We start from the raw sequence: 10,424 nt of genomic DNA, 5'->3' as shown, positions 1-10,424 counted from the left end.
GTTCATTAATACTCAGTTCACCTGCTGTTCACCTCAGTGTTCATCAATACTCCGTTCACCTGCTGTTCACCTCAGTGTTCATCAATACTCAGTTCACCTGCTGTTCACCTCAGTGTTCATCAATACTCAGTTCACCTGCTGTTCACCTCAGTGTTCATCAATACTCCGTTCACCTGCTGTTCACCTCAGTGTTCATCAATACTCAGTTCACCTGTTGTTCACCTCAGTGTTCATCAATACTCAGTTCACCTGTTGTTCACCTCAGTGTTCATCAATACTCAGTTCACCTGCTGTTCACCTCAGTGTTCATCAATACTCAGTTTACCTGTTGTTCACCTCAGTGTTCATCAATACTCAGTTCACCTGTTGTTCACCTCAGTGTTCATCAATACTCAGTTCACCTGTTGTTCACCTCAGTGTTCATCAATACTCAGTTCACCTGCTGTTCACCTCAGTGTTCATCAATACTCAGTTCACCTGTTGTTCACCTCAGTGTTCATCAATACTCAGTTCACCTGCTGTTCACCTCAGTGTTCATCAATACTCAGTTCACCTGTTGTTCACCTCAGTGTTCATCAATACTCAGTTCACCTGTTGTTCACCTCAGTGTTCATCAATACTCAGTTCCTTGTCATGTTTACCTGCTGCTACTCGTGTCAGTGTTAATAAATAATCCGTTAATTGTATTACCTCCTATTCATCTGTGTTTATCATAATCAGTTCACCTGCTATTCACACGTGTGTAAACAGCGTTCATTAATAACCAGTTCCTTGTCGTTTAATCACCTTTAGTAAATTGAAGTGGGCGAAGTGTAAGGTTTGAGATTCAGCCTACCGTCAGTTTCAGCTCTTGTGTGTTGAAGACATACAGCTCGTCGCGCCCAGTACAAATCAACACATCTGCTCCAGCCCAGATCACTTTAGCAGCTGTATCCGTGGAAAGACATCGAACTCAGCCAAAGTCTCAACAGCATATCGCTGTTAGCTGTAATAATAACTGGCCAGAACCAAGGAATAATCGGTAAACAGTACGACGCTTTCAAGTAATTTATTTGCTACAAAGTTATGCCCATAATAACTATCTGAAGGTAGTTTCGGCGCTGTAGCTTGCTTGAAATGCATCAGCCAGTTATTGACAGATGCAAAAAAAAAGCGAACGTTGTTTCTGACAAATCAGCGTCCAAAACTACATTACCCAAGCACCAAGACCGACGTATAATGTCATGACGCGACTAGCCACCCACCAATCAAAACATCGCAGGCAAACGTCCGCCGAAATTTCAAAAACATTTTCGTTTGCTTCGGGTGTTGCTATTGTGAGTTTTTTTGCTAGCTATTTTAAACTATTAATTGAACGCGTTATGGATCCCTTTAGTGAAGACCATACGAAAATGTACTTTTATGAAACCAGATTGAATACCTACGTGGGGTGGCCGTTCGAAGAGGGCTGCGCGTGCACTCCAGAGAACGTAAGTTAGTTAACGACACAAACTGGCTAACGTTTGCTAGCTCGGCCATGACTTTCAGAAATGCACGTAGTAGCTAGCTAACTACACAAAGTTGTCCATTATTTGGTGATTCACTTTTCCCAGTTAGGTTACACAATTATGCGTATGCAATTGTTTCACTCTGGTCTAATCTACTAGCGAAAACGTTACCACGATTAAGTTAGTTTGTTGCTGTGCCTTCCAGATGGCCAAAGCTGGATTCATCCACACACCAACAGAGAACAGCCCGGACATAGCCAAGTGCTTCTTCTGTCTCAAAGAACTGGAGGGCTGGGAGCCAGATGATGACCCAGAGTGAGTTGTAAGACAATGATCATGGCTAAAGAAGCCTATATTGGTTAATTATGTATTTTATTGCTATTTAGTAGGCTCGCATGGTAAGTGTTTAAGCTAGTTACTACAACATGCATAGACGCTTACTTTTCGGTCTGAAAAAACATAAGGAACGTAGTTATCGTTCATATCATCGAGCGGTTATTTTCCGAAAATAAACGGTTAAATTACTATGCACCTTTTTAGGGTTAGCGTTTCCACAGGGCCATATGTCCATCGCAGCGCTTTCAGACCCCAGGCGGAAGAAAGAGGTCATCGCCTTTACTAATGAGCCATCTAGCGTGCACCGAACACTTGTGTGGAACGGAAGGACTACATTAAAATGGTGCAAGACCCCAAAACGCTGCCCATGTTAAAACGACCTTTTGGTCACTAGAGGCCTCTATCATTATCTATGGCTACAACTATGATAAGGACAGTTAAAACAGAAAGTGTATATTTTACATTTTAAATTATTTTCATATGAAAGTGAAGGGTTGTATGTTTCTAGAACCGTATTGCAGTTTAGTTTATTGGTCTTTCAGCAATACCGGTTCTTAAAAACAGTTGTCATTAAACACTGCATTATTTTTCTGTTACCATAATAAGCATCCATGTTAAATAAATTCAACACATTGCACGTTGCATTGCACATGAACTGCTAAAAATGTCTGCCAGAGCCAGTTTACCTCTGAAAATAACACAAGGTCTTTGAACCCTGACCTTAAGGAGTAATGGCAGGCCAGACTATGCTCATTAAGCATACATTCTTGGGATAGCTAGCTACATACTCTGAAGAGGTCTTTGTGTAACTACAAGGTTGCTTGTTAAAGCCTGATTCATCAGCCGGTGATCACTAAGTAACACTAACATACCATCTGATATATAGCAATACAATCATTTGAAAAGGGTCCTTTTTTAGGACCTCTGCGAGACAATGTTGATTAAAAATAACATTTGAACTCTACTGGTTGTCTAGTAGTTTCTTTATTTTAGACAAAATATCACCTTATGCATGTATGTATTTACATCTTTGCATGTTTCAGGTGCTAGAAATCTGGACACACTACCGCCTAGCTATCACCAGATAATGAATCAGGCTATGGGTAGTGAATGTCTAGCCTCTGCCCAGTGAGTGAAGACTGGGAGCCGAGGCTAGTTCAAGCTCAGATCTGGCTGTTCCTCCTCAATTGCTACACTAGAAATAGGATACAATTTAGTATTGTTGTTTCTATTGGTCCCTTGCTAGTGTTTTCTCCTCATCATGGCATGACTCTTGTTTCAGGAAGGAGCATAAGTCTCATTCACCCAGCTGCAACTTCATCTCCCTGAAGAAGAGTGTGAATGACCTGACTGTGGAAGAGTTCCTCAAACTCCAGAAAGAGAAGCAGAAATTCCACATTGTAAGTTAACATTCCACATTCTATGTTGAGCTAGGTCTTTGGAAATCCCCATAACAATTATACCTATTGCCAATATTGATAACTAAGTAGGTTTAGTGCTCCTCCTATTGTGTGATTTACTGTATATGGGTAGAACAAGAATATCAACAATTACATATTTTATAAACTTTTATTTAATCAAATATCCAATTGAGACCAGGGTTTCCTTTTTAATGGTGCCCAGAGGACCTAAAATAAAAGATAAAACTACAAGATACAATAAGAAATGCATTACATTAGACATCATAAATATTTATTAAAGTCAATCAAAACAATTGCACACCTGTGAACTCATTTCTCATCTTGGTTTTAAACTGCCCTAGTGGTACCAGGGAAACCAAATGTAGTGAATTTTGTAATTGATTCCAAAAAGGTGGAGCATTAAACTAAAAGTGGATTTATCTAGTTTTGTGGAGACCTGAGGAATTTCAAGAGTTAACCAAACCTGTGAACGGGTTTGGTATCACTTTTTTATACTTTAACAACAAAGTTAGGTAAGTCAGAAGCTTGTATAGTAGAGCTTTGTAAACAAAAGGGGAGTAATGAAGTGATCTCCAGGACTTTAATGAGGACCGACCAACCTTTTGATGCAGTGTTATGTATTAAAACTAATAGGAGTACATTAAGCCTGGTTTTGCTGCAGATCAAACACTCCATCCCAGGTCTCTACTAGTGCTGACAATCCATCAGGTGATCAAATGTGTCCTCTAAGTGGAAAATATAGGCCTCTCTAAGTGGAAAATATAGGCATACTGTATCTCTAAGATGTGTGTGTGTGGAAAATTATGAATATACCAGATTGAAATGGCTTCTATTTTCCTATCACAGAAAAAGTATTGCAATGAGGCCATCACTAAGTTTGAGGAGGCAGCAAAAAGCAGAAGAGGTGAGATCATCAAGACTGCCATGGATGAAGAGTGATGTGGAGGGACCTGTTTGAGTACTTTATAAATGTTCTGCTCTGGAGTAATCACTGGTAGTGCAGTAGCCTAATGTACATATTCTGTCTGTCCGCATTAGCTAGGTGTTTTTACCAATAAATATTTTATTTCCCAATTTGACTCTTGTGATCTATTTGTCATGTATTGTGTTCATTTGATTGAACATAAACTGGGTATGTGAGAATCTACTGGTAAACCTGCTAGCATATTATAGTGAATGGTGGGGTAGGGAAGCTAGCCCGGGTTGCTGGCATGAAAGGCAAACACCCTACACATCGCAGGTCGCTGAAATGTTTGACACCAGTTGTCCATAATGGTCATGTGTAAAGTGTTAGAGTTGTGTAAATTCGAATCTGGTATCAGGATAAATATAACAATGAGTCACCGATTGTATACTATGTTTTTTATTAGCTAAGAAATAAATGGCAAATGCAACTTTCGTATATACGGGTTCACTGTAATACCACGCAGGGCAGAACAGAGAACTGACAGGATGTATGTAAACAGTATTCTTATACTGTGATGGGCATAGTTCCAACCTGTCTGTTGGTCTATCACAGAGGCTGGGCGTGGTTTAAACTTGCTCAGCCTATTGCACGCGCTCAGGCGGGTCCCCGCCTCTTGGCGCTTCTTGGAGTCCTCCCTCCGTCGATGTATAGATTCTTACTGTTCTGGTATCGCAGCCTAGTTATAACAGTTGCTCAGTTCCTGCTATTGTGGTGTTCAGTATTTTTCCATCTCAGTTAAACCTCGTGATTACCACCCCTCCCTATCACAACTTTGTAAGATACAGCAAGTCACACCATGTGCTCAATATTGTTATATACAAACACAAGGACAAAGCATCTGCTGGGCTGTTATCTACAGTTTTGCAACATGCAGGTCACACCATGTTACTCAGTTCTTGTCACACACACAAACAGGCAAGTAGCAAGCAGTTGTTTAATCTCATAATGATGCTCCAGTGCACAAATGCAGATACCTCACACAACCAACATCAGATAATATTTAATCATATATATGGTAATGGCTATAATTTAAAACACAGAATCCCACAAAAGGGAGAGACAATTCTGCTTCACGTCTCATCCTCGTAACGTTGTTAAAGCTCTTGAGCGGTGAACAAGATACACCGTGAAAGAGTGTATATCCTGGAGATATGGGAATGAAGATTTCCAGCGGAGATTTTGATTAGTTGTGATATTTTACAACTAACTTCACTATAATCTGAATTACTTTAGTCTTTTACTGGCATTCACCTCTCTAGTCAACAACATAAATAGTGTAGAAATAGGGCGTTACCTGTCCCTATATCCGTGGGGAGTTGAATAGCGGCGCACGTGTTTTTATCTCGGAGCAAATACCTTACATCAATCAGGCGAGATGAAGCTGTTCTCTGGTGATCACTGCGGGCATCTTCGGTATGCTCAGTTTTGCGTTCCAGACGGCAGCGATTGGGAGCGACTACTGGTACATTATTAAGGTGAACAGAACCAACCAGACCAATACAGAGGTTTTGGATTCCAATTTCAGACTATTGTTAATTTACGAAGTTATGTGTATACCGATGCGTGTGTATTTTGTCATTTGAAACCAATGCCTTGCTTAGATGGATTACTTTATAGTATAAGGTAGGCTAGGCCTATTTGTTATCCGACATCTTTACTGTAGCAAGACAGTTTTATGGTCACAATGAAAACGGAATAATGAATTATCCATCTTTCCAGGTCAAAAGGTGTTCTTTCACATTTAACTCCTCCAGCTACTCTGAACCTGCGATGCACATGTTGAGTGAGTTTACCTGTCCATTATCACCTTAACCATTGTAAAATAAAACACTAACAGCTATTGTTATTTTGGGACATTTTGAATAGATTATGTTATTGATGAATCCTCTATCTGTGTGTCAAGTATGCTCCTATAGTTGGAATGTTGTGTGTCTGTTTCACCAGACATGCACAGTGTGAGTGTGGTCTTGCTCCCTCTTAGCCTGGTCCTTCTACTGTTTGGAGGAATCTGTGGCTTGATCAGTTCCCTGCCCTGGGGCCCCGCCCTCCTCACTAGCACCGTCTCCTATCTCTTCTTCTGCAGTAAGTGTGGCCTCCATCATCATTATCTCTCGGTCTTAGGGCCCAAACACCAAGTCTTAGTTCTGCTTCTGCCATGCCAACTCCTTGTTACTCATTGTCATGTTTGGCATTACAAGAAGTTGACATTATGGCACACAAGTAGATAAGGGATAAAGGGAAGGCTACCTAACACCTACAGGCCCAAGTCCAAAATTCACTACTATGCAGCATACTACCATCCATATAGCCTTTTAAAGCAGCGTTAACCAACTCCAGTCCTCCACTACTCCCAACAGCCCAACTCCAGTCCCCCACTACCCCCGGTAGCCCCCCTCCAGTACCCCACTCCAGTCCCCCACTACCCCCGGTAGCCCCCCTCCAGTACCCCACTCTAGTCCCCCACTACCCCCGGTAGCCCCCCCCCCCCCAGTACCCCACTCCAGTCCCACTACCCCCTGGTAGCCCCCCTCCAGTACCCAACTCCAGTCCCTCACTATCCCTGGTAGCCCCACTCCAGTACCTGCGGTAGCCCAACTCCTGTCCCCCACTTCCTCCAATAGCTCAACTCCAGTCTCCCCTTGTAGGCCAACTTCAGTAACCCTGGTGAGAGAGGGAGCAAGAGAGAGAGAATTGAGAGATGAGGGTATATAGACAGAGAGAGTTGGAGAGATGAGATTTTATTTTATTTCACCTTTATTTAACCAGGTAGGCCAGTTGAGAAGTTCTCATTTACAACTGCGACCTGGCCAAGTGTGACAGTGAGACATAAACAACAACAACAGAGCTACACATGGGATAAACACATGTACAGTCAATAACACAACATAAAAATCTCTGTACAGTGTGTGCAAATGAGGTAAGGCAATAAATAGGCCATAGTGGCAAAGTAATTACAGTTTAGCAATTAACACTGGAGTGATAGATGTGCAGATGAGAAAGTGCAAGTAGAAATACTGGTGTGCAAAAGTGGTGTGCAGAGAAAAAAAATGCTGGTGTGCAGAAAAACAAACATAAATATGGGGATGAGGTAGTTGGTTGGATGGGCTACTTACAGATGGGCTGTGTACAGCTGCAGCGATCGGTAAGCTGCTCTGATAGCTGATGCTTAAAGTTAGTGAGAGAGAGATAAGTCTCCAACTTTAGTGATTTTTGCAATTCGTTCCAGTCATTGGCAACAAAGAACTGGAAGGAAAGGCGGCCAAAAAAGGTATTGGCTTTGGGACTGACCAGTGAAATATTCCTGCTGGAGCGCATGCTACGGGTAGGTGTTGCTATGGTGAGCTGAGATAAGGCAGAGTTTTAGATGACCTGGAGCCAGTGGGTTGGCGACGAATATGCAGCGAGGACCAGTCAACGAGAGCATACAGGTCGCAGTGGTGTGAGGTAAATGGGGCTTTGGTGACAAAATGGATGGCACTGTGTGTTAGGAATTTTATGAATAAATGACTAAACAATATCCCCATTTCAAATAGAATCGTAACTAAGTAAATTTATACTCTATTTTATTATATCTGATTAACAATATGAATTCATAAGTGAGGGATTGTGGAGCCTGAAACAGGGGGTAATTAAATAAATACCATTCCAGCCAGGTTGGAGAAGATTGGAAGTCTTTTTTTTTTTTTTTAAATAAGCAGAAAGGGTAATTAACCTATGGTTGAACCGACTCAACTTAGCACTGGAATGTTTAGATAAGACATTGTGTGTTTTCTTAGGTTTTCCATTAGCTGGAACTGTCTGCTGAAGGGTGATGGATGAAAAACTTTCTGAAGTTATCTCGAATGAACTTTTGAACTGTTGGGAGAAATACTATTTTATGACCTGTGACATCATATTTTGTATATAAACTGTTGTTCGTGGTTACATGGCAGCGAGCTCCGAGAATAAATACTATTATCTATTTTTGATAAGACTGGTCTCTGTCTATTTTATGCAAATAAGAATCTTACAAATTCTCATAAGATAGACTAAGTGAATTCAATTAATGAAAACATATTGGAATAATTAAATTATACGAACACTGTGATAGACTGCATCCAAGTTGCTGAGTATTGGATGCTATTTTGTAAATGACTTCGCCGAAGTCAAGGATCGGTAGGATAGTCAGTTTTACGAGGGTATGTTTGTCAGCATGAGTGAAGGAGGCTTTGTTGCGAAATAGGAAGCCAATTCTAGATTTAATTTTGAATTGGAGATGCTTAATGTGAGTCTGGAAGGAGAGTTTATAGTCTCGCCAGACACCTAGGTATTTATAGTCCACATATTCTAAGTCAGAACCGTCCAGAGTAGTGATGCTAGTCGGGCAGGCGGTGCGGGCAGGGATCGGTTGAAGAGCATGCATTTAGTTTTACTAGCATTTAAGAGAAGTTGGAGACCACGGAAGGAGTGTTGTATGGCATTGAAGCTTGTTTGGAGGTTTGTTAACACAGTGTCCAAAGAAGGGCCAGAAGTATACAGAATGGTGTTGTCTGCGTAGAGGTGGATCAGAGAATCACCAGCAGCAAGAGCGACATCATTGATATATACAGAGAAAAGAGTCGGCCCGAGATTTGAACCCTGTGGCACCCCCATAGAGACTGCCTGAGATCCGGACAACAGCCCCCCCCCCAATCACTGAACTCTATCTGAGAAGTAGTTGGTGACCTTCACTTTTACCACTAATTGTTTTTTTGACCAACCAGATCTGATCTTTTGGCCAATCAGATCTGGTCTTTGACCAGTCATCGGGCAAAAGATCAGATTGAGCTGCCTGTGTAAATACAACCTGAGTTGAACATAAATTAATTGGACATCACTCTGGAAAATTTCCTATTCATTGTTGATGGACTGTATTACAAGGATTCCTTATCTTTAAAAGAATAGTGACTTGAGGTAGAGCGTTGTGTACTGTTTTTATCCAATTAAGAGTGACCAATGCAGCGGCTACAGCCCTTCTAATGCTCAGCTCCTGACCAATGTGCGTCGCCTTAGAATTAGTGGACCGGACATTCTAGATTCTACTAATTCTAACTCTATGACGTGTCCCTCCCTACTGCTGCCCTTCTCACCCTGTGACCCTCCCAGTCAGGCCTGGAATAACCCTGACAAAGAAAGCCTTGTGATGCAAGAGAACAGAGTTAACGAAATCTTCATGCCTTTAGCCCTAATCAACAGCACATGGCAAAGTGGGAAATGGGATCAAGGCTGGAATTTGATTTGACTTTCTATCTCTGTGAATTTGGTTTGTCTTTGTGCCGTGTGTCTTTCTTTCTCAGCTGTGGTCACTCTCCGTGTTACACTATTGTGTGGTGCCTTCTCTCATCCTTCTCTCGCTTAATTTTGCTCTTCTGTCTTCTCGCACGCTTTATATCGCTTTTCTGTCTTCTCTCTCTCTCGCTTTATATCACTTTTCTGTCTTCTCTCTCGCTCGCTTTATATCACTTTTCTGTCTTCTCTCGCTCGCTTCATATCACTTTTCAGTCTTCTCTTTCGCTCGCTTCATATCGCTCTTCTGTCTTTCTCTCGCCCGCTTTGTATCGCTTTTCTGTCTTCTCTCTTGCATGCTTCATATCACTCTTCTGTCTTCTCTCTCTCGCTTTATATCGCTTTCCTGTCTTCTCGCTCGCTTCATATTGCACTTCTGTCTTATCTCGCTCGCTTTATATCACTTTTCAGTCTTCTCTTTCGCTCGCTTCATATCGCTCTTCTGTCTTTCTCTCGCCCGCTTTGTATCGCTTTTCTGTATTCTCTTTTGCATGCTTTATATCACTCTTCTGTCTTCTCTCTCGCTTTATATCGCTTTTCTGTCTTCTCGCTCGCTTCATATTGCTCTTCTGTCTTCTCTCTCGTTCGCTTCATATTGCTCTTCTGTCTTCTCTCTCGCTCGCTTCATATTGCTCTTCTGTCTTCTCGCTCGCTTCATATTGCTCTTCTGTCTTCTCGCACGCTTTATATCGCTTTTCTGTCTTCTCTCGCTTCATATCGCTCTTCTGTCTTCTCTCTCGCTCGCTTCATATCGCTCTTCTGTCTTTCTCTCGCCCGCTTTATATCACTTTTCTGTCTTCTCTCTTGCATGCTTTATATCGCTCTTCTGTCCTCTCTCGCTCGCTTCATATCGCTCTTCTGTCTTCTCTCTCACTCGCTTCATATCGCTCTTCTGTCTTCTCGCTCGCT

General features: G+C 41.8%; 2 protein-coding genes across 2 annotated transcripts; both read left to right on the top strand.

Annotated features, from left to right (window-relative positions):
• Positions 1-1,282: 1,282 nt before the first annotated feature.
• Positions 1,283-4,318, top strand: birc5a (baculoviral IAP repeat containing 5a). Its single transcript, XM_021581282.3, has 4 exons — positions 1,283-1,469; positions 1,693-1,802; positions 3,106-3,223; positions 4,091-4,318. The coding sequence occupies exons 1-4, from the start codon at positions 1,362-1,364 to the stop codon at positions 4,181-4,183; spliced, it is 429 nt and encodes a 142-aa protein (XP_021436957.2). The 5' UTR covers positions 1,283-1,361; the 3' UTR covers positions 4,184-4,318.
• A 137-nt stretch (positions 4,319-4,455) lies between these two features.
• On the top strand, positions 4,456-6,643 carry LOC118943894 (transmembrane protein 235-like). The gene is made up of 6 exons (XM_090217978.1): positions 4,456-4,484; positions 5,593-5,686; positions 5,931-5,994; positions 6,078-6,082; positions 6,128-6,379; positions 6,569-6,643. The coding sequence occupies exons 1-6, from the start codon at positions 4,456-4,458 to the stop codon at positions 6,641-6,643; spliced, it is 519 nt and encodes a 172-aa protein (XP_090074104.1).
• The last annotated feature ends 3,781 nt before the right edge of the window (positions 6,644-10,424 follow it).

Source organism: Oncorhynchus mykiss, chromosome 23 (genome assembly GCF_057628025.1).
Source record: "Oncorhynchus mykiss isolate SJ-2025 chromosome 23, ASM5762802v1, whole genome shotgun sequence".
Taxonomy (NCBI): Eukaryota; Metazoa; Chordata; class Actinopteri; order Salmoniformes; family Salmonidae; genus Oncorhynchus; species Oncorhynchus mykiss.
This window is presented reverse-complemented; position numbering and strand designations above follow the sequence as displayed.